Genomic DNA, 24187 nt, shown 5'->3' on the forward strand with positions numbered 1-24187 from the left:
ATGATTGGCATTGAGTTATGATGTGTTGTGTCCGAGCCACTCAGGAATCTTAACGACTCCATGAATGCCGCCTTTGCTGACGTAGGGCTGTATTGTTGAGAGGTTACTGCACTGCAACACAGCACTTAAGCTAAAGCATGTTTGGCACTCTGGATATTTGCATCTCCAGAATATGTCTTCCCAGAATGTAAGGCGTACGTATTAGAAGCATATACTCTTCCGTGTACAAAGATGAAACTGAGGCTCGCTGATGCTGTGGGTGCATGTTGAGGTGAGGTGAGTTGGCGTGGGGATGTTTGGGTTCAGGGCCGGTGCGTCGTGGAGCTTTGTGAGCCATGCTTTGTGTCTCTGTGTCTATTCATAGCAGGAGAGGAGCTCTTTCAGTCCTTCCGCGAACCCGCTGCCAAACTCCACTTCCTCCCCCGTCCATGCTCCCGCCGCGAGGCCAGCCAGCCGAATGAAGGACGAGCCTGCCAGGCTGCCTGCGCACCTGCGTGAGTCACACACATACACACACACGCCCAGATGAGCAGTAACTCTGACACACACTGATCAGCTGGTCAGTTGAGTTTAACAGATAGATTTTTGCCATTTCTTCAAATCTGATGCTTTTAAGACTTTTACTTTTTCTGGGTTGGCCGATTTGAACTCAAAGTCCCAGAAATCACCTGTCAGCCAATGCCTGTGGGTGGGACTGTGACATCTCTATGATTTTCTTCAGATCCAGTTTGAGCTCCTGCAATATCAAACAGATTGTAACAGCAGACTAAAACAAAGTGTTCTCAGGGAGTCATCATGAATAAATGAAAGTACTGTGAGATAAAGCTTTAATAGTTAAAACCTTTCACATCCAATTATGACAACACCCACGACATTAGCACTGCATGAGTGCCGGCCCCTCTCACACTGGACCTCTCAGCTGGGAGGCGTTGAGGCAGATCTGGGGTCAGACACTTGAACCGTGCATGCTTCCACTGGACCAGAACTGACAGAGCTACTGCACTGGAATAACCAACAGGTACACTACAGGCAGGTCCATTTACTATGGAGTTTGGGACACACAGGGGCCGGAAATCATAGAGGAAGAGGGAGAAGAAGAAGGGATGTAAAACTTGTTTTGGCTTTGTGCCAACGACTCTAAGAAAACAACCAAGCCAACGTGGACTAGTGTGTCAGGATAAGGTGACTCATTTGTCTTAAGCATCATGTTTTCAGTGCGTTCAACACACAAGATGTTCTCTTCACGTTCCCTAACTTTAGAGACATTCTTGAAACTCATTGAACGCATCAGAAGGTGACTAAGCCCCTGCCTCTCACTGCATCAGGAATAATTCAATAGAACAAATGAGGTCTGAGCTGTTTCCGACGTCTCAGATTTTGCTATTGATTTGGAGGGTTGGTTTATCAGTGACTGACATTTTGGTTCAATAAAAAACTCAGCCAATCTGGAAATTGTAAACTGGATTAAGATAGAGGTGGTCGTCTGTCATTGAGTGTGTTTTTACTAGAGCTTTGACTTAAAGAGGCGGTATCGTCCTTTTTCTTTAGGCTTTACATTACATTACACATGATTTAATCCAACAAAAATCCCCTATTTTTCTCACACTGTTGTTTTAGAAAACCCTTATCTAAGCCTTTGTGTGAAATTCTTTGTTTTAGCTGCTGTCTCTTTAAGGGTACCTGCTCGAATCCCCCCCCTTACCATTGGCCAGTCCTCTGGAGTAGAGCTGTGGGCAGACGTTGGTGTTTGATGCATAGTCCTACAGTGTGTCATAACCCAGTTTGGGGATCCTTATGCAATAACTTCATCTTTTCAGCAAGATCTTGCAGAGATTTTGGGAAGATATAGTGCTTTTTTTTTTTTTTTTTTAAGAATGGATTGTCTTGCGCAGATTACACATTCAGGGATTTATACAATATATATATATATATATATATATATATATATATATATATATATATATATATATATATATATATATATGTGTATATGAAGCTGCTCTCCTTTTGCATGAGGATCTTGCATTGTTTCTTTATGTCCATGTTTAAAATATGGGGAAGCGTAATACCCCTCTTTAAACACCCCTCCTCCAGAATCTTTAACCAGAGGAGTGAACAAGCTAATTTGTAGCCATGTGGCTTTTGCTTTGAAGGCTGTCTCTATTCATTGGCTAATCAAAACAAGACAAACATGTTGCAGTGATACAACAAGGAAACATGCTCCGGTTCATGCAGACCAGTAGAACAGTAGACCAATCTGCTGGTTCCCTATTTGCCAAGATTAGAGTTCCTGGAATGTCAGGTGTTTGTTGAACCGAGAGAGGAAGCAAAGTGAGGAGCAAACACTCTGCAGGTGAGGCGGTGAAGGAGATAGGTTTCACAAAGGTGTAAGTAAGTGAAATGTGACATTTACAGCCCTTCAGGGCTTTGGTTGGGTTGCTTTGGCTCACTGTTGCTGAACCAATCATAGAACAGGCGGGGCTGGAGCCGTGCCAAAAGATATGCTCCATGTTCAAAGTGTAATCCTAAGCTCCTTTGTCCATGTGTCCGTCAATATTTAACCCGTTTATTTATTTTTCTTGCAAGTGTGAAGTTCATGGCTTTTGTGTGGGCGCAGGCCCGGTTGGCTACACAGGCTAAGGGTGGCTAATGCACACAGGAAACTCCTTCAGCCCACTTCCTCTTTTACATTGTTGCATAAAAAGGAAGAACGCTCAACAGGTCTGCTTTCAGTTTCCTGTCGCGTTAACTGATGGGTCAGTTCACATCCGCAGATGTATGGAAATCCGCCTTTGTTTTAATCAGATTACAACACAGTTCCTCACACAGACATGACTGCCACACATCTGGGGGTCAGGAAAATGTCTCTCTCTTCCTTCTTCAGTGTTCAGTCATTAATTCTGCTGCTGCTGGGAATCCACTCTCTTCCCTCTGACAGACAGCTACACGTCTCTGTCACATAAAGACTAAACACCCCCACTTGTCCTCTCCTCCTCTGCCTATACAAACTCACGTGCTGGAAAACAAGCTGCCCATTAACCCTCACATTCAGAGGGAGTTCTGTCCTGAGGGGGGAGAGGGAAGGAAGAGAAGCAGAAGGGGGAGGGAAAGGAGGGACGGGAAAGGGGGAAGGAGGAGGAGGAGGGGGAAGGGGAAAAAAGACAGAAAGAAAAAGAATGAGGGAGGAAATTGCAGTGTGGGCAGAAATCCGCCTTCTCCATTTCCTGGGGAGGAAGTGGATTAGATCGGGGAGAGTTGCAGCCTGCTCCTCACTCTTAAGAATGCAACTAGGCTTGTTTTTAACCCTCTAGCAGACACCTCACAAAACCCAACAAGACTGAAAGTACCTGAAATGAGCTCTCCTTCGTTTTAGTCATGAAGTTGAATTGATCTGTACTAATCTCTCACTGCAGTTAAATGAAGATTTTTAGCTGCACCTTTTATTGTGTGCAGTGCAAAAAAACAGCATGGCAGGTTGTAAACTGTAAAGCAAACTCTGAATGATCCAACATAGTCCACCTTCAGACAGATGTTACCAGGTTTTTGCCAACTTATCCTCAATCAACAAACCTTGTGGATGCATGGAAAAACTGAACTTCCTCAAAGGTCTGCCAAAATACCACATTATGACCCCTATCTTTACTAGAGCATAGAACATGTTTACGACCTGAAAGATAAAAAAAAGTTTCTCTGTCTGCACACACTAAATGGGGCTGAATTCATGTTTTACTCTTTTATTTTTTAAAGTATTATGGTGCACAGTTAGGGTTGAGAACTGCTGGATGACTCGTGATAGGATACGTATGAAACCATATGACACAGTAGAATATGAAGAGGTTTAAGACACAATAGGAAAGAGAATGTATTACAATTTGATAAAATATGATGCAACTAGAAAAGCACTCAGAGAGCGCAGACCTTCGCCAAGCATATTGTCACCAACACTGTAGTCCTACTTTAATGTTATACTTCCTTTCAGCAGACTGTCTGCTACAATTTGGTGTTAGTTGCAGGTTTGTACGATAATTTGTTACCTGACAGTGTTGAAAATTAAGATGACCCAGAACATATTTCATATTCTGGATCTTAGTATCCAGAATATTGGCAGGATCTGGATTGTACTTTTGCATCTGTCAGAAATTATGGTGACCTTGTCTTGTATTGTTTTGCAAAGCAAGTCCGACCATTTATCATGGGGTTATATACACATATGGTAAAAACAGCCCTATTTCACAATGACAAAGAAATTTTAAAAACATCCTGGATCCAGACGGTGATTCAGATCACCTCCAAAATGTAATCACTTCTTCCTTATCTCATTTTGAACATTTCTTGAAAATTTTATCAAGATCCTTTCTTTTCTTTTTGAGCTATGTTGTTCACAAACAGTCAAACTCGCCCAAAAACTTAATCTCCTTGTCTGAGGTAATTAATTGATATCTTTCTATGCTATCGTTAATAATGTAAGACACAACTGAAAATAAAAAATAAAAACAAAACATGTGTTAACACATGCCCTAAAGACCTCAGTGTGTATTTTTTTTGCTCACTTTGACAACAAAACAATGCTGATGTCAAAACCAGTGAATTGGATTTGCCTTTTATTTCAGTTGCAATCCAGGTAACAATCACTTGTGTTGGAGCCCACATGCTGGATTATGACGCAACTGAGAGCTTGTCTGAACGAAACCCCCCCAAAACACTGAGTTATTCAAAAGCCAAAAAAAAAAAAAAAAAGACAAGAAGTTTGACTGTAAACAGACAGGAAATACAACAAACAAAAATACAGTTGCTGCAAGAGTAGAAATATCTTAGAGGATGATTAAAAAACTATGTCCATGGAAACAAGACTGGCTGGTTTCCTTGGTTTATCAGTGTGTGTGCTTGTGTGTGTGTGTCTGCGCTCACAGCTGGGTTTGCAGTATGCGTGCTTGTACGAGTGGGTGGATGAGTGTGAGTGAATCTAGTGTCTTTGTGCAAAGCTTGCCAGAGGTATTGTAGGTGTATACTGTGTGTGTGAGTGTTTGTGTGTGTGTGTGTGTGTGTGTGTTACGATGTACAGTATATGGCTGCAACCCCCCTCACTGACTTCCTTTGGTCTCTTTCTTTGTGGTACTGTGTGGGGGGAATTGGTGTCAGAAGGTATGTGTGTGTGTTTTTGTATGATGTGTGTGTGTGTGTTTGGTCTTTCTGAGGGGAAATTTCCTGCCCCTGGAAGCAGCTCTTGTCCTCAGGAATTTCCTGAGTGGGCAGACGGCGCTTCCTGAATAAATGTTGTTGTTGTTTTGTGTGTGAGTGTGTGTGTCTGTGTGCATGTTTTAACTGGCTCTCTTTTCTCTTCTGAAAGGGAAACTGTTCTCACATGCCAGCAAGTGAGCTGAGCACAGCCCCCTTCTCTTCCTGTTCGCGACACACTCCACATGGCGTTTCTTACAGAGAGGGGGTTCATTAGGCTAAACATCACAGTAAACACACTGTATACTGAGTTATGGTGCTGCATTGAAGAAGTCAAAAGTACGTCAATCCTATTCCTCTTGATAAATGTACATCACTCTAGACAAAACTAATATTTTATAAACGCAAGATATGTGCAAGAGGAACTCTAAAACCAGATCATACATCCCCCATAATGCAATTTCTGTCTGTCAAACTCAAGATTCTTTACTCAATTGAAAATAAAAAGTTTTTTTTACTAAATCAGCAAAAATTGTGAAGGCAGACAAAATTAGGGAGGAAAATGTTACGGTACACAAACCTATCAGTTTTTACCTGTGTCTCACAAAATGAGCAACTGCTATGTAACTGGCTTAAAGAATGAATATTTTTCAAATAAATCTGATATTTAATTTGTAAGTGCCCACATTAACTGCTTGCATCTGTGTATTTAAGCACTTATGTATGCGTCTGCATGCTTAGCTCAAACTCAATACTTGGGTGGTACTTGAAACCTGTTTAAGACAAAGTGAATTTTACTTTTGACTTGTCAACTGATGTTGTGAAGTTTTTAATAGTGAGAAATGCCATTAAAAGCACAGGGGTGTTATTATTTTCCACCCAGTAGCAGTTGGAAGCAGGAAGATGCTGCAGTAGCTTGAAAACTGTGTTGGGGGTTGAAATAGGATGTGATCAATTTGCATTATCCCAAAGGTATTTACATCTTTAAGCCTATAGCTCTTTTGACAATGTACACTTTCTGCTTAAACCTCAACCCAACTCTTACACCTGAGGCTCCCTAAATCCTTGGTCTGCACTTGGTCTACATCAGAAGTTTTATCACTTCGAAATGGGTAGGTTTTCATTGTTCAGCCTTTTTCTTCCCATTTTTGATCTTTGGGTCTTGAGTCCCAAAGAATATCCGTACACATTAACATGTCCCAGTTTTGAAAAATCGTTGTCCAGGTTTTGAGCAACTGCAACACCAAAATTGGCAACACTAATTTATCTGTATATATGCCAAAAAATATTGTTGCCAAGACTTTTGCTGGTGTAACTGATAGGAAAACATCCTTAAAGCACCAAGTGACAAATTTAAATACTGTTTCTTCGTTGTATAGTTGTCATTCAGTCTCAGCAGGTGGCTGTTGCTTAGATAGCCCAGCTTTTACTGACAGGACCTGCTGGGTAACAAAATGGGGTTCCTGTTTTGGTCACCTATTATAACTTGCCATCCAACTGTTTGACATTTGATAGGTAGTTTCTTCTTTTGTGCAAGCTTTCAGCCCATATACAGTTATTTGTTTGGTCATTTTTGGCTTAGTTGGTTGGTTAAGGAATTATTTGGACCTACCCTCTTTTGTATGCTTGTGAGCTTGTAATTTGGTGCTTTGTGGCAAAGTTGCCTTGAGCTCATGTGAATGACAAAGTTCCCTTGTCTCTTTGCTTAATTTTGTTGCAAGCATTTTTTTGCGCTTTTCATACGTGAGTTTTTTGGGACTTCAGAAAAGGGTACAGCATGTTCCCCTGAAGGAACAGGGTCAGTTACAGTTGCACTCAATATCTTCAACCCCCCTTGTGAATTATGGATAGTCAGACACAAACTTTTGGTAGTGTTAAATAGGTGTCTTATCCCATTCCTCGTGGGTAATTGCTTCCAGTTTCACTAATATTCTTGGGTTTGTGTTCTGCAACTACTGGTGTTTGGATGGGGATCAAATCAGGTGACTATGATTGTCGTTCTAGACAATTTAAGGATTTCTTCTGAAACTGAGTGATGGTTTGGATTCAACAATGCCAAAGCTTCAGCTTATTCACAGGTAGCGTGACATTTTCTCCAAGGACTTCCTGAATCTAGATTGAATCCATCTCGCCCTTGAGGCATGTTTCCAGTGCCAGAAGAAGCAAAATAGCCCCAGAGCATCACAGAGCCACCGCCATGCTTCACTTTAAGCAGGATGTTCTTTTCAGCATATACTTCAGAATACAGGTGTAGAGTAGATAGAGTATATATGCATGTCTCTACATTGATGCTGATATTCTATCACCTCACTTCTTGTAGTCCATGAAGTACATTTACACAAACTGTTCTCGTTTCTCTACTTCAACTCTTTGTAAGTGATCAGTTTGACATGTTATGTCAGAAGAGTTTCATTTGATGACAATGAGTTTGGATTCATCCTTGTTTAAGACTTGAATAGTTTAACTAATATTGATGTTGAAAATGTTCCTACATAAGGACACAACAGATTTACATTTCAGCCTTTATTTATAATTTAGAAGTAGAAAAATGTGGAAAGTAATGAAACAAAGCAAAGGGTAATAGGTCTTGAAGGGCAAGAGTCAGAAACCAAACAAAAATATAGTTAAGCTCTCTGTATTGCTCTTTTCCTAATGAGTTTTTAAGTTGATGGTCCTTTTTGGTTGGAATGAGTTCTTGCAAATAGTTGTTGAAAACAAGAAGGTTTTGAGACACTGCACTAGAAACTTTGCATCTGAAGTGGTCACTTGAAAACAAAATGCTGGCTTCACTTGGTCTAAATGGAATGAAAACAAAGGGTAAACCACTCTTACTGGGTGTGTGTTTGTTAACTAAATCAAAAGGCCCCTGCTTGTCTCAAACACACAAATGTCTTTGAAGCTTCTGCATTTTTTTAAAAAAAGGGAGAAAAAGTTGGCTCCTGAACAAAAGGAAGAGTGGCAGTTGACGTTGGTTTCAGGAACTAACCTACAAGAGCCGGCTTGCTCCCGCACTCAACAACAAGCTATCAAAAACAGGTCGTGCTACTTCCTGGCCATAAAAGTTCTGTGTGATTGATGATCTGTTTTATGTTTGTTTTGACTGGATGGAGTCCAGATTTGCTGGACGGGGGACAGGCACATGCATGCCGGCGGAGGAAGTGGAGGATGAATATGAGAGAAGGGTGGGGGGTGGGGGTTCTTTTGACTGAAAAAGTAAAAGCGTGTATGTGCAGAGGTGGATTTTCCCTCCGCCACACCCACCTGACAGGGAATCAATGTACAGGAGACACAGAAAGCGTGGGGATTGAATAGTGTGTGAGGATTAGCTGTGGAAATGTGTTGCTCTCATACCCACATGTCCCTGAGTCAGGGTGTCAGAAGGTCACGGCCAGCCCTCCTCCTCCTTCTCCTCCTCCTTCCTCCTTCCTTCTTCCTCCTCCTCCTCCTCTGTCTGGAGAAAGAAAAACCTTTTCTTTATTGAGATAGCAAGTCCAATATCCGCCTACTTCTGCTTTGAGAGGAAAGGCAAACATTTACTGAAGAAGTGAGTGACTAAGGAGCTTTGAGTTTGGAGAGCAAAGTCCCATCCTTACTGATGCAGCAACGCTTTTTTTGTTTAGTTTTAGTTCAGTCAGGTCAGGCTCAGCTGAAATCCACTGTCTGAGATTTTTATGTGTATGGGTTCTTTCTTTGTTTAATTTTAGATCGCTGGGAGTCAAGATTTTCTGACAGATTACAAAATGTACTTTCGGATTCCATTATATTCAAGTACAATATGTGCACTGTTTTGTTCCAGTCTTACATAAGGAAATGTGTGAGACACTGGAAAGGCTAATTCTATTAAATTATTTGATGAAAAGATTTTCAGAAACACCCATGACCCAAAGTAGAATTTGTTCTTTGTGCCACAAGTTATAAGAAAGTACACTTAAATGGTTCTTTCAGTATATATGATAAACATCACAACTAAACTAGGAGCGAAACTAGTGCTCCCGAAAAATAAAGGTGATTCATTAGGATAATACATATGCTAACTTAAAGCTAGCGTATGCTAATTCTGTCTAACAAACCCAAGCAGCTCCCTCATGTCTCAGAGTATATGAAGCCAATGTGGAAGTGTTATAAACTGCAGTTCAACAAACGTCCACTTGGGGCTGGCTGTAGAAGTACTGAGGCTACATACACACCAATTCAAAAAGTGGATCTAGGAAGCAAATAATAATAATAATAACGTTTATAGCCTGATTAGAGCTATTACTAATAGCTTGCCTGCACCTCTCCACATTATACCTGAGACATACCTGACAAAACTTTGGTATGTAAATGTTGACCAAAATATTTGTGGACAGTGTCTATGATTTTTTCACACAATGTACTGCAACAAATGTAATCCCAGAAGAAGTTACGTCAAAGTGATGAAACTTGGCATGCATTGAATTCAACATTTCCTGACACCTACAGCGTGGTTTATTTTCAAATTAACTAACGCTGATGTCATGTTTGGGGACTTTTGTGAATATGGATAAAATTTGGCACTTTGGTGTTACCAAATATCTGCAGAAAAAGGGGTTAACCCCTAAGAACATTCAAGCAGACATGGCAGCTACATTAGGGGGAGATGCTCCAGCTTTATCAACTGTGAAAAAGTGGGCAGCTGGATTCAAGAGGGGTAGAGCCTTGAAGATGACCCAAGGTTTGGACGTCCTGCCAAAGCAACAACCTAAGAAAACACTGATGGTGTTTAAAAATAAACCACGCCGTTAGTGTCAAGCAATGTTGAATTTAAAGTATGCTAAGCTACATCATTTTGGCATAACTCCTTCCCAGTCAGGCTATGAACTTTCAGCCCTCCCTCGTACTAGCTAAACCTTGTACAGAAATGCTAACATTTTTGTTTTAGAACCTTGGAAGTGGTTTTGTATTTCCTTTCAATACTCTTATGAGTCACAATTAGTGTAGCATAGCTATAAAAGCAGAGGTATAAATGCTAACATTTGTGTAGCCAGATTTTTCAGGCTGTTTCACAATTTTCTAATGTATTTAGATTGGAACCACTCAGCAGCCACTTTATTAAGTATTTAGAGTTGCTCAAATGCAAAGCAAATCACCATAAACCAATCAGATCCTTCAGTGACTGAACAATCTGGGTCCAATCAAGAATAGCTTTCTGTTCTGTGTACACCAAAAGTGGTGTGAGTCTTAGTGAAACGTGACAAGGAGAAAGCGTAATGCTGGATGGGACCTTTCAGCTTCCCAGCAGGACGGACCTCATTAACTCGTCTGGCTGTGAGGGGAAGTTGAGGGCTTCTGTACCGCAACGACGAAACTAGATACCAGTGATCTCATCCTCCTCTTCTCTTCATTCATCCCAAGCGCTTATGAGTTGCCTTGGTAACTTGTGCTCTGTGTGTGTGTGTGTGTGTGTGTGTGTGTGTGTGTGTGTGTGTGTGTGTGTGTGTGTGTGTGTGTGTGTGTGTGTGTGTGTGTGTGTGTGTATGTGTGTGTGTGTGTGTTGAGCAGGAGCGGGGGCCTGAGAATCCACAGAGTGAAAATTATGTGTCATCAGAGAGGATTAGGAGCCCACGGTTTAGTCAAGGGCTTGGGATCCTGCTGCTGTCGTTCTTGAGGGTTTAAGTCAATGTAAATATTACTCAGAAAACACACAAACACACTCTCATGGAGACTGTGGATCTGAGATGCAGTCAAGAAAGGCAGGGACTGACAAGGAGGAGTGAAATTAATTTCCTTCCTGTAACCTGTTAAAATCTGTAATAGAATCTTGGACAGATACAACCCAAATGGTCGGATTTATCAGCTTTGGAAGAAGTGCAGATACATTGTTCTGGATGAGCCTCATCAGTTCTCTTTCTCTCTTCCTGTCAGTGCAGTCCCCTTTTTTTTACTCAAGACTTTTAAAGAAGCAGAGGATGTCTCAGGATGTTTCCCATAATCGGATATCTAAGATGCATGATTCAATCCAAAAAAGTCCCAAATTTATTGCAGCTCACTTTTTGACACTGGAGTCAGAATCAGGGATGGCTTAATGATTCAACTGCAGCTCTTGTAGTTTTGACAGCTGTGTAGCAATTTAGGACAAGGACTAACGTTAAAGACTGATCGACTTTGAGATTTGTAATCAAAACTGGTTTAAAGATAAAAATATGTTGGAACTGTTTCATGTTCTGTTGATTCCGTCTACTCGCAAAAATTTCTGCGTACCCTTGAAAGAGTGCCAAGTATGAGGAAGTCGGATTTCAGTGAAAAAGCTTTGACGTTATGACTTGACAACTTGACTTCTGCACTTATTTATTTAACACATGACTGCCTAAGACTTCATTTGACTCTTGAAGGATGTGAAAAAAGATATTATGAACTCTGATTTTATCAAGCTGTTATATAAAATGCTCATTTCTCCCTTAAAGCTCATAGGGTGGAGTTGGATGTGTGAAGTGCTTCTGCAGAGGTGGCAGGTCAGCAAATGAGTGAGCAGAGTATTGAGTGCTTAAACTTGTTAATGTAACAAATATAACAAGTGTTTTGATGCAGTACAAACACCTGAATGCAAAGGCAGACACACTAAAGTTGGCGAATTGAAAAATCTTGCATGCTCCACTTCGAAAATTAGTTTCAGAGTATGAAGAAGTCAGAAGAATCTGATATGAGCAGGAAGTCTGGGCTGAGCTTGATGTCCCACTTTTTTTCTTTTTAGCTGTCTTAGGATCCGTTTCCCTTCCTGTTTGCCTTTCTCTCCTCTTTGTTTAGTTCTCTCCTTCCTGCTATTTTACCTCATCTGCCTTGATTTTTTTTTCCACCTCATGAAACACTTTCCTCCTCCGCTCTTCTCGCTCTTTCCTTTCTGTTTCCACTCTTCCTTTTCTCATGTCTGTCCTGCTTCTTTCTGTTAATAAACCTCCCGGCGTCACTCTCTAACCTTAACACAGGAAGTTTCCTGTGCTGAAACAGAGCCCACGCTGGATTGCTTCCTGCCAAAGTGCGTTGTGGGACACATTTGTTTGGGCCCCCTTCCTCCTCCCCCTCCTCCCTTCTGCTCCCCTTGTAGCTTCCTCCTTTGGGCTCTGTGCAGATGGCTGAGGCCGGCAGACCGGATCTCGGAGGGGTTTTGGCAGAGCAGCACCTCTCTCCGGCCCTGAAGAGAGCATACCGCAGCCATGACCCCGTGACCCCGGCTGCACTGCTGCCCGCCTTGGCCTCGCGGCTCTCACAAGTCAGCCACTAGAGACAAACATACAGCTGGTGTGGGCAGTGCAGATGGCAGTTTGATTCAATATTGATAGAAAGTCGATGATGGAGTCAGGATTATTCCTAGATCTATTCTCATCGTATGGTCCAGTTAAATTTGAGCCTCTCCGTGTTGTGGTCTGTCTTCCTGTTTGTCTTTGTCCAGTCTCTTTCTACCTTCTCTTTATCACACTTCCTCTCTAGATTCAGACATATCTGATGACTGCTTGGGTCCTTAGTCTAGCCTAAGGTGTCTGCTTGTTGATAGAAGGTTTTGTTACTGTCGCTCAGTCTTGGACCATGGTCATATTTATATGATACAGTCTAGACCTGCTCTTTGGATGCGGTCACACTGGTCATCCAAACCGTGTCGTGCTTGAGCACGTTTGCCCCCCCTGCAGCGCTGTTCCCCAGCTAGAGAGTACGGCCAGCGGTCACACTGCCCCAATATGAACCAGACTTTAGCGGGTATCACACGCGCACGGCCCGCCTACGTCATCGTGAAGCGTCTGTTTACATGAAGTGCGGTCTCATCAGTCAGCACAATGAGACACAGAGAGCACTGCTACAACTTTAGACTTAAGGTGAGTCGTGTTGGCCCGACACAGCCCTCTAACACCCTGCTTCGTTTAAAATAATTGTCGAGAGATGCGCTCGCGGCATTCATACGTCATGTATCACACGCGCTGTCCGCGTGCTTGTGCTCGTGTATGAAGTAGACCGTACCGAAGCCCACCTCTCCGTAGCGTGTCAAAGCAGAGAAATGAACCGCGCTCAACGACACGGTTGGGGTCACACTGGCCATTCAAAACGTGCTTTGGGGCGGAAAGGTAAAATGTTGTTACACAATGAATTATGACTTCTGCCTCATATCAAGGGACACTTTCAGGTGTTATACTGGTGACTGGGTTGGTCTTGTTGAGTAATAATCGTTTTGCTTCACACAGACACCAGCTGAGCAAAAAAAGGAGCACAAAGATGCATATGAATTTCATGAAAGCGGATTTTTTTAGACTAAAATTCACCATAGGCTTGACTAAAGTTTCATCATTAACCAAATCACTGTCTAGGACACAACTTCAGAGTAGAAATCTAATGTGAATTCAAGGGAAGTCTCCACAGGAAAAAGCTAATTTATAGCCCAAACAGACCACAATACGTAATTTTTTATTGTCTTGAGGCCAGGATCAGGGCATTGTTCACTGAAAAGAAGGTTACAGCTTGCTATGGAGGCACAAGCTGGATAAGGGTTTAGCGTACCAAACCATACTAAACCAAACTGGTTCAGTAACCTCTGATTCAGTAACTATCTACTGGTTATGGTAACCAGTAGATAATATTGGTTATGATTTGGTGGCACACAAATTGGTCAAACTACAATGGCATATGAATAGTAAATTTAATGGAAAGTAAAAAGAAAATGATAGTTAATTTGTGGTGTTCTTGAAATATTTCAAAGGACTGTCCTCACAAGTGATGCCTCCAGTTGACTAATGATAATTTAGACATCACTAAATGTTAAAGATGCACAATATATTGGTATCAATATCGATTATTGGCCAACCCAAATGACATTGTTTTCTGTGACTATGTAAACACTGAATCTACCTAAGAAGAGTGGACGAGGAAAACAAGTTTGAAAATGAAGGGAGATATTGAAAAATTCAGTCTGCATGATTTTCACAGTTTGATAATCTCTGATTTTTTTTTTTAACCGACATTGATATCATAAATATCGGTTATCGGGCATAACAGCAATATTAATTGGATATCGGTATCAGCCAAAATTTTCACATTGGTGAATCCCTACTAAATATGAATGACTGCTGCAGACAAGTAAATAATCTATGGAAAACACTGACATATCGGTAGATGCCAAGCCAGAATTCTGCTTTGACCAATACATTGAAAAAGTTAGGAGTTAGAGCAGTATATGGAGTAACATTAAGGCCTCTTATCTTGCCACTACAAGCTCCTGTGGTTGTGAAACACCTGTATTGCACTCCCTGACACTTTTTCTGGACTCCTGTCAACACGCTGAGGGTCTGAACTTGACAGGCTGTGAGCCGTGCGTCAGATAACCAAGGCCATCCTGGGCTTATCAGGAGGACACGTGCCAGTATCTGAATGTTGAGGACTAGAAGGAAAAGGGAGAAATGGGAATCCAACACAGCAGGCAGGGTTTCATTTTATATTGATTGCTCCCTCTGAAAACTTCCTCCATTTGACAGATTGGGAGGGGGGTAGGGGTGAAGGGGAGGCCTGAAATCGAGGACTAGGTTCCTATTACTTGGGTGACAGTGGCATTGGCGGCCAAAGATAACAGCTGACGACTCCCAGAGGAAGTGTTTGAGGCCAGGCGATAAGTAAGATGTACGGGGGAATAGTTATACTCCGTGTGGGTGTCATGGATGTTGTGATCGCAGCAATACACTGTTGCAAGTCTGCTGTATGTGTGTTGCAAGTGAAAGAGAAGGAGGCGAGTCTGAGTCATACTGTAAGTCATTTAGTTACACGGAAAAGCAAAATGATAGCATGAGGTGGCAGCTACTTTGCTCTATGGAACAAAGACGCAAAGAAAAAATGAGGGGAAAAATGCTCATGTGGTGTAAAAAAAATTGTGTAAAATTGTGTAAAAAAAATTTAGTTGGAGGATTAAGGAAGCTAATGTAAAGGAGCCTAGCAGCCAGGTGATCACAAAGGGGGTTAGCTTTTTAGCTATAAAGTTATCACACCTCTGAATAAAAGGGGTGGGTATTGGCAAGATCCTCACGATACGATACGCATCATGATACATGAGTCATGATACGATAATATCACGATATCCCAATATTGCGATATTTTGTGATAAATTACCACGTTAACGATTTGATTGAAAACAACTTTTCTATTTTATCTATTTTATTTTATTTAATATAAATAACGAAAGTCAGAAGCAGTGTTTCATACATACACTTAACTTGAAAACATAGAACCAATCAAGTTTATCACTTTAACTACGGTGACATTAAACTAATGTTGCAAAGAGTTATTGGTTGAAAGACGTGATTAGTTGGTGAAACTGATAAATGTCACTTCGTATAATCAGTGTTACTCGAAAAAAATATCTAATATTGCGCAAAACATTACTATGATTATTGTTTTATCAGTCTACTGCACTGTAAAAATTAACCTTAAGTGACCCAAGAGGGAAAACATTAGTGTTTACGGCAAAACCCACATCATCAAGTTTAGGAAAAAAAATATTTTGAATATACTTTGAGATTTTAATGATTATACAGTTTAATGGGAACATACAGCAGAGTAGCTCTCTGGTGCCATCTACCGCAGTGGAGGTGCGGAAGACATATTTTACTTCCAACTCACCTAAAATATGAATTTTTATTTAAACAAAAATATTGATATTAAGAGATGAAATATTGATATTTTATCACAGGTCAAAGTATCATGATATGTTGCTGTATTCATATTTTTTACACCTCCGAGGCTTGTTTAGCTGTAGTAGTCAATGACATCACTTATTGTGTTCTGAAGCAGAGTTGAAGCTTACTCAAGCTAAAAAACTATGTCTCTAAGCTAAGATACTTACCCATGCCTGAAGCCAAAAATCAAGGAAGTGAACTGTAATCGACCTCTGAAAGGTTATGGCCTGTTGTCTCTTGTTTTTACGTCTTTATACATGGATGTTATTGCGTGGTTTCACTATTCTTGGGGAAACGTGATTCTCTTGTGATCTTGTGATATCATGTATTCAGCTGCTACAGATTGTGCCACATCACACTGCGCTTCTGAGACGGATCCAGTGTGAATGGGCAATGGAGCAAAACCATGCGGACGCACATGAAGCATGCACAAATTAGGGGTTACAGCCCTAATAAAAAAACCCTCAAATATCCCTGTTGAATGCTAAGTTAGCTTAGTTAGGCACTTGTGCTCCCAGCCCAGTGTGGCTCTGAATCTCTAGCCAGACTCTTCTCCTCTGTTATCTCCAAATGGTGGAATGAATTGCCTAACTCTACACAATCCACAGCCGCTTTCTACTTTTAAGAGAAAACTCATCTGTTCAGGGAACACTTGGGCACTTAATCTGACCCTTCTCCTTTTGGCCTCAGGGGTCAAATTAACCAGGTGTAAGACCCAGTTTCTAGTGAATTTTCAGCACTAAATACTGTATATTATTGCAGCAGTGAACTATGGTGAGTTGGCTAGATTATTCTACATTATTCAATAAAACAAAAAAAAGGAAAAAAGAAAAATACATCCTGCACTTAATGGCAGAACCTGCAGCCAAATAACTTGCAACACTTTGTCACACTAGGTTTTTCCTTCTGTCTAAAGTCTTGCTTGTGTTGTACGATGCTTAGGACAAAAGCGTCTGCTAAATGAAACTGTAGAACTTGGGAATTGTTAATAACAGAATTGTAATCAAAATTCTATTTACTTTCCATTTATTATTAAATTTGGAGTAAAAGTTGTCACCAGTTAGCAATACAGCTTGAATTATGGGGGGATTATGAGTAGAAACAAGTTATAACGATTGATAGCCAGAAGACTAACACTTTGTTCAGCAACTAGCAGAATCTGTGCAACTGTGGAGCTCCTTCTACCATTTTTTTTTACCATCCTGCTGACAATTATTTGTCTGGATTCTTTAAAGGCTCTATTATAGATTCTTGATGGTGGAAATCTCACTAATAGACTGATAAACCTGGCTTTATCTCCAAGCATAGATCTCTTGTAAACAGGTGTATTGGTTGGAGCTGTGTATGGGATGATAGTAGACGTAGTCAGTGTCTTGTACACTGAATTTTAAGGAAGGATTTGTGCACCTCTAAAAAAGAAAGTCAGACTTCATCTCCACTTACTGATCTTTAACTCAAATGGATAATTTTAGCTTTGACAGCTGATGTGAGTAATGTTTCAGTGTTTTCTTTCCCATTTCCTTCCCCTGCTGCCTTTAAACGCTTGTTGCTCACCAGTGCAGATGTTTTACGCTCCTGTTCCCACAGCAATGAAAGAAACATTTCAGTGCGAGGGAGGTGACAAAAAAAAAGAAAGAAAAAAGAAGAGAGAGATCGTCATTACTGTTTTCTCTCCCTGCATGTGTCCTTGTCTGTTTTTCCATACAAACTAATAAACCGTCCGTCCTCTGATGTGCCTAGTCTGGAGTCAAGAGAGCAAAGAACAGCACAGATCACAGCAGATCAAATAAGATAACAGTCTGACCGTCTTTCTCATAAACTCATTCCTTTTTTATCCTTGTGATTTACTCGGTATTCTTCGCCTGAACCCATCATCTTTAATCTTTTATTCTAACCTCCTCTCCCCATCTGACTCCGTCTCCTCCTTCATCTTTTTTTTCTTTATCTCTGCTGCCGTTCCCGTAATCACTCCCTCCTTTTGGCTTTTATCTTCACTTCCTCAATATCCTTTTTACTGCCTCTGCCTCCTTCCTTCCTCCCCCTCCTCTTTCCTCCCCTCCCCTTCATCCTCCCCTCTTCCTGCCTTTCCTTCACTCTTCCTTCCTTGCCCCCAACCCCCATCCTCCTGCCACCTCTTCACAGATCTCATTCTCTTTTTCTTCCCTTCAACTCCACTTGGTTACCTTTTTTTTCTTATTTTAATTTATTTAAAAAATCAAACTATAATGGTAACTTCCCTCCCCTCTCCCCCTCCCCCAAATTGTACCAACCCCGCAGGTCTGCAGCCGGTCTTCTGGAGCAGGGAGGATGTGGCCCAGTGGCTGCGGTGGGCAGAGAAGGAGTTCGCCCTGCGGCCGATCACCAGCGGCTCTTTCCAGATGAACGGCAAAGCTCTGCTGCTGCTCACCAAGGAGGACTTCCGCTACAGATCCCCCCACTCTGGTACTTCTTTTTTATTTCCACCTTTTTTCTGAATTTCCTTAAGACAGTATGGATGATGTAAAGGCTGGAGAAACTAGTTTCAGCATTGAAAACTCTGAAAAATTAATGATCCAATCCAGCTGAAGCAAACAAAAAAACACCTGACTGCTGACTTGTGGCAGAAAAATGTGAAAAAATGATAAAGGCTGATAAAACTGATAAAAACATGTCTCATAACCACATTTGATCATAAAAGACAAGTATCTGAGTCATGACTAGTTCCCCTCATGCCCCGTGGTGACAAAGGGGTTATAATTTACAGAACATGAAAACATGGGCAAGCCCAGCTTTGAAATCAATGTGTTTATCACAAAACTACAGCCTTTAAAAATCAATAAAGTCAGCTGGAGCAGAGGAGGGAGGGCGGCGGTGTGGGGCGACAGAGGGGGGAGGCAGCTGTCACAGCGAGGCTGCCGGTGGAAGGAAGTAGGAGACGGTTCATCAGGAAGTACAAACACCAACCCTCAAGTGTTGCCTCAGCAACGCCAGCAGCCAGAAACATGAAAGCAGAGTTGGCTGCTGTGTTTCACCTGTTCTTTTTATTTCAACCTTTTTTTTTAAAAGAAAGGGTTTTTAAACGTGTCACTGTCATGTCACTGAGGTGTGGTCGGTTTAAGGAGTCATCATAGTGGGATGGAATGAGTGATCGGTGTTGTGAAATACAAAGCTTCAGAGAAAACTCACCACAGATTCAAAAGACTGTCAAATCCAGAAAGTGTGGGAGGCAAATGGGGGGATGTTTTAGATGACAGTATGTGGTGGATGATAAAAACATGTATTAAAATTATTACACAGATAGAGTTGAATGCTGAAAAAAAGAGTTGAGAAGTTTTACAAAGTAAAGCAAAAGTAATCTTAACACAGAAAGAGCTACAGCACAGTAATTGGCTTCTTTTCTCACATTACAGTAGAGATCTTTCCGGTCAAATATTAATACAACACAAATGAAAGTCGCTTACTCAAATTAACACCAGAGTTAAAGTTGAGAAGTGCTTGTTTTTAATAATACTTCAATATTCAAAGTACTTTTTAGGAAATCTGAAAATGTGAATACATAGGTGCACAATCTGCTTTATGTTTACTGAGAAAACATTATTTCAAAGCACTGATGAAGTCAATACATAAAGATATGCAGGCCTCAAACACTAAGATCTGCCCATAGCTTGGTCCCCAACAGGCCTTTAAAAGGCCGACCAATCAGAAGGAAGGGGGTTTTGGACAGGGACAGCAGCGAGGCTAAAATATGTGTTTTCTGAATGACCAGTTTGAGAAAAGTAGTGGCTTATTTTAGCTGTAAATCATTTAAAGCTATGACAGGGGATTGGAAAGACGCTATAAAGCCTAAAAACTGCAAAACACCCCCTCTTTAAGTTAACAGCACTTCAAGAACAAATCAGTGCAGTATAGACTGAGACCAACAAGACTGAATGAAGATCAACTGAGAAAAGTGAAGATATAGAGAAATGAGTCACAGATAAAAAAAAACAATAAAATTAAAGATGAACTAAAACCTTAATAATGTCAAAAATGTCATTGTAGTGGTTGGTCCCGCTGTCGTCATTCGCCCTGCTTATTATGAGACTAAACTTCATGTTTTACTGATCTACAATCCTGATGTACTTTACTGTCACAAAAAAAGTTGAATGAAATAAAGTTATGGAATAAGTTAATAAAGTCAATTAAATCATGTTATCTTCAAACAGATGATTTAAAGAGGCAATTGTCCTCTTAAGGAGATCCAGTTTTGTTTCTCAGTTGCGTCATTTTTTTAAGTATCATTACATTTTGAGGATTAATCTGTGGAGACAGCGCCCAGCTGACAGCTGTTGTCAAGCTCGTCTCTGAATGTTTCCATCCGCAAAGACTTTCACATCCTGTCCAGATCCTAAGGTCTGGGGGAATAAACTGGAAAAGCTGATTCATCTTTGCAGATTTTGTTGGTTAGCTGAGGCCTTTTTATGTCACAGACTGGCTGGATGTTTGGTGAGAATGCAGCGGTGCAGCTACAGAGGTTTGATCACATGTTGTTTTTTACACAACAGTTAGTGTTGATGGGTAAAGCTTACAGTGATTTATCACTCTAAGTGCTACATTTTAAGGAACAGAGCAGATTCTCTGCTTGTGACTCGTCTATTTCCTCCTTAAGGGGGAATTCTCAAGAACATTTCCCATCAGTCCTTGCTTTGTGCCACATTTCCAAATTTTAGCAATCAAGCTCCTTCATTTCTGAAACTTATTTCCAGTTTGTGCAGCTTCATTACACTTTTATATGTTAACTTTAAAGAAAAAAAACTCAAAGAGTCTCATGAATCAAGAACCACCTGAAAGACTTTCCCTCCTGTTTCATTTTATTCCTCATAACTGTGATTCATAATGATGAAATACATCGTTGCTGGAAGTGTTGTAGGCAGAGTTTGAAGTTTAAAACAAGCTTTTTGAATCCTCAATCGAAAAAAAAAACAAAAAAAACCCATTTCATTCAGAGGGAGCAGGATTTTTCCTCACTCTGCAGCTTCGCTCCACAGGAGCAGAAAGTGAGAACTGAAAGAGGTGTCTGTGTTTGAGTGCGTGTGTTCAGCATTACTTCCTTTTACAATCATTTCCTTGTTGTGATAAACCTGTAAAAAAGTAATGAGGGTTCTTGTGATGGCTGTTTTAGAATGTTAAAATCAAAACTAGTGCTGCCGTCTGTTGCTTGTTAACCGTGTAAATAAATGCTTGTCATGCTAAGAGTTGAGTCGTGGTTATCGGTGTTGAGGGGGAAACACGTAGCTGTTAATCATTCAGTGGGCTTCCTGCTCTGGCTTTGTGCCTGGTGTCACCACCACAGTCTTAGGACTTAAAGGAGAATATCAGGGTCATATAGAGCTACGGCCCATTAACGTTGTGTCAACATGTAGTTCACGCTGCTTCTTAAGTGACCAGCAACGCCTCATGTACTCCAGGTATGTAGACCAAATTGTGTGTTCATGTACTCTGTCTCTTGTTAAAAAAAAAAAGAAAAGAAAAAAGCATTAAAATTTACACGATGAAAACTTTTCCTTACTGGAATAAAGGGTAGGAAAAAAATGTGGTATTTGGATTAAAAGTACAAAAGTAGCATCAATCCAACCAAAAAAAACCCTTAAAAATTAGAAGAAAACACATTTAACAAAAAACAAAAAAAGCAATTACATTAAGCTGAACAAAATAATTGATGTAAAATAATGACACATGATATCATGAAGAAAAAAAATATACAAAATTAATGGAATAGATAAAAAAGGATAAATTAATGTTTTAAGGATAGTGATTATAAATTAAGTCACCCATAATAAAAAAGGTCATAATGTTGCACAAGTAGTAAGAAAATAAACACACTGCACTTTTGTTATGAGATTAATATTATTGTGATACTTGAATTAAGTTATTTATTTACAAGATTTGCTAAGAGAATAAAACTGTATTGTTACAAAGAAGTCGCTCCTTTCCTCTGTATTGTGTTCTAGCTTATGGGTGGTTACAGGCTATGTTTTATCTATATTAATGCTGAAATATGTTGGAGGATTTTAAAAAGCATCTGCACTAAAACGAGGACCATGGATTATCTTAAAGGTGAAATAAACAGCTGATGAGAAACGTATTCCAGACACCAGCACAAGCTGCCTGCTAGCTTACCTGTCTTTAAAAGACTCAGTTTGTTACAATTCTGATATTTATCAGACTGTGGTGCTCGAAGACTGGGTATTCATTTATGCATGGTGTTTTTATTAAAGTTAAACTTTAAAAGATGGCCCACATTCCCCATTTAAGTTTGAAAATGTTTGAAATGACGACAAAAATTTGTGTTATGTTGTTACTTATCACGACTTGAATCTCGTGAAATGATTTTTTTTAATCTTGGAAACTCAAAACCTAGATTTTACCCTCCTAAAATGACTTAGGACTTGAGACTGCTGTGAATAATTAATTAATTTATCATGGAAAAATAGGTGTGAATTAAAGGAAAAACAAAATACATGATAATGGATCTACAAAAATAACACTCAGATAAACAAAATATGGACTATCAATAGATTTTGATATGCTCAAGCTAGAGTTTCATTACCTAAATAAAGAAACCTTTTTTTCTTTTTGTTACCTTCAAATTGGACTAAAATATTCACCAAAGGAACAGAGGTTGTCATCTTGCACCACTTTGTTTCGACGGTAGCACAGGATGCTCAAACTAGTCACACACACATTCCTGTATTCAGCAAGTGGTGGCCAAAATGGCACAATTTGGAAGACAAAGAAGAGCGTGGTTGTTGAAATTTTAGTTGTTTTGTTTCCTTTTTCAAGGCTAAAATTTGACAAATGTAGGATTGTACTCAACATTAACTACAGGAGCTTCATATCCTCAAAGGCTGCTGCAGCTAGGGTGGGTTAAAATCTGAATACTTTATATTGCTTAATATCCTCATCCCCACACACTGTGACTTTAGAAGAAATGTCCTGAAAGCATAAAAATTATATTTGTAATCCCAGTTTATGGGATTAAATCTCTGAGGGATAATTTTGCACACTTAAAATGTGTGTTTTTGTCTCCCGCACTCCTGACCTTTAATGTAGTAATATTTCAATTTTGCGGTGACGCCTGTTCCAGCAATGGTCACTCTATGTGGTTTTGACTTTTCCAGTCTTGCCTAAGCTCAACGCTGCCTGGAAAGCAGAAAGGAGAAGAAGAAGGAGGAGGAGGAGGAGGAGGGGAGCATGATTCCATGGATGACGCCAGTGTTAAACTTCCCATTATGTGCAGCTTTAAAATGTGACCAGACGTATGATGACCTTTGACCTTTGTATCTCTGCAGGGGATGTCCTGTATGAGCTGCTGCAGCACATCCTGAAGCAGAGGAAGCCCCATGTGTTCTACCCGTCTGCCTATTTCCCTGGGAACTCCTTCCACTCGCTGCCTGAGAGCGCTCTGCAACACCTCAAGCTTGAAGGTCAGTTCAATCAGCTCTGTTTTCTTCTCTGTTGCACACATTTCAGACACGTTCTTACAACCAAACAACTGAAATACTCCCTAGAAAAATCCAACGATGATGTCTACATCCTTTAGGGACAGACAATGAACGGGAACCATAACCCTCTGACCAAAAGGAAACTGAGACTTTTCCCAATACAGGTTCCACATGATAAAACTTTATCAATAAACAAACTCCTTGCATAGCTAATTCTTTAACTGTAAGAAAATTTCAGCTCTATACAGGAAACATGTTCATAAAGTAGAATCAAACTTGATCCATACTTCCTCCTTTTTTCTTCCCAGATCCAACGCTTTGGCTCAGAAAATGGTTAAATATTTGTGCGTTGGTGTGTCTGCATGGCTCAGCAACTATATCGCCAAAACCCAAGTCCAGAGCTACTGATATCTTTGCCACTTTGTTGAGCTTGGACAATTATTTTGGATTCAAAGCAGGAATGACTGAAACTAGAAATATCATGGTTGAGCGCAAGCTAATAAATGACATTTTTTTCCTGGTATTTCAGATGTATTAATCAAGAAAAGTCTCAGTATTTCTAAAAAAGTGTCCTGGCTGTGACAGGAAGCAACACAATTAAAAAAATGAGGGAATACAGCATGCTTACAATCATAGGTCATCATATCCTGAGTCATATATCAATTTTTACAACCTGGAATATCTTTCTTTACTTCCTCACTTTAGCCGCAATGCTACACGCTCTTGTGTCCTGGTGTAAACAAACACAGATAAAAGATGGAACCTTGTAGCATGGTGCTGTTGGGCAGCAGTTTGATCTACAAACAGGACGAGGTTGTATATATATAAGGCTGATAGAGCTAACTCTACCAATGGGAGCCACATTCAGGTAACCAGGCTGAAATCATG

At 40.4% G+C, this 24187-nt stretch overlaps 1 protein-coding gene across 2 annotated transcripts in view; it reads left to right on the forward strand.

The window, feature by feature from the left end:
• The window catches only part of etv6 (ETS variant transcription factor 6), a 35081-nt gene that overhangs the window by 4407 nt on the left and 6487 nt on the right, over window positions 1–24187 (forward strand). Inside the window, exons 2-4 of one of the 2 annotated variants that reach the window (XM_074697674.1) lie at window positions 365–494; window positions 18114–18278; window positions 23147–23281. In XM_074697674.1, the coding sequence (XP_074553775.1) occupies window positions 365–494; window positions 18114–18278; window positions 23147–23281 (430 nt within the window). The remainder of the gene's footprint in view (window positions 1–364; window positions 495–18113; window positions 18279–23146; window positions 23282–24187) is intronic. The other variant, XM_074697675.1, reaches the window with a different exon arrangement.

This window comes from Halichoeres trimaculatus, unplaced genomic scaffold (genome assembly GCF_033239565.1).
Source record: "Halichoeres trimaculatus isolate MK-OKI-2021-1 unplaced genomic scaffold, fHalTri1.1 fHalTri1_scaffold_21, whole genome shotgun sequence".
In the NCBI taxonomy this organism is placed as follows: Eukaryota; Metazoa; Chordata; class Actinopteri; order Labriformes; family Labridae; genus Halichoeres; species Halichoeres trimaculatus.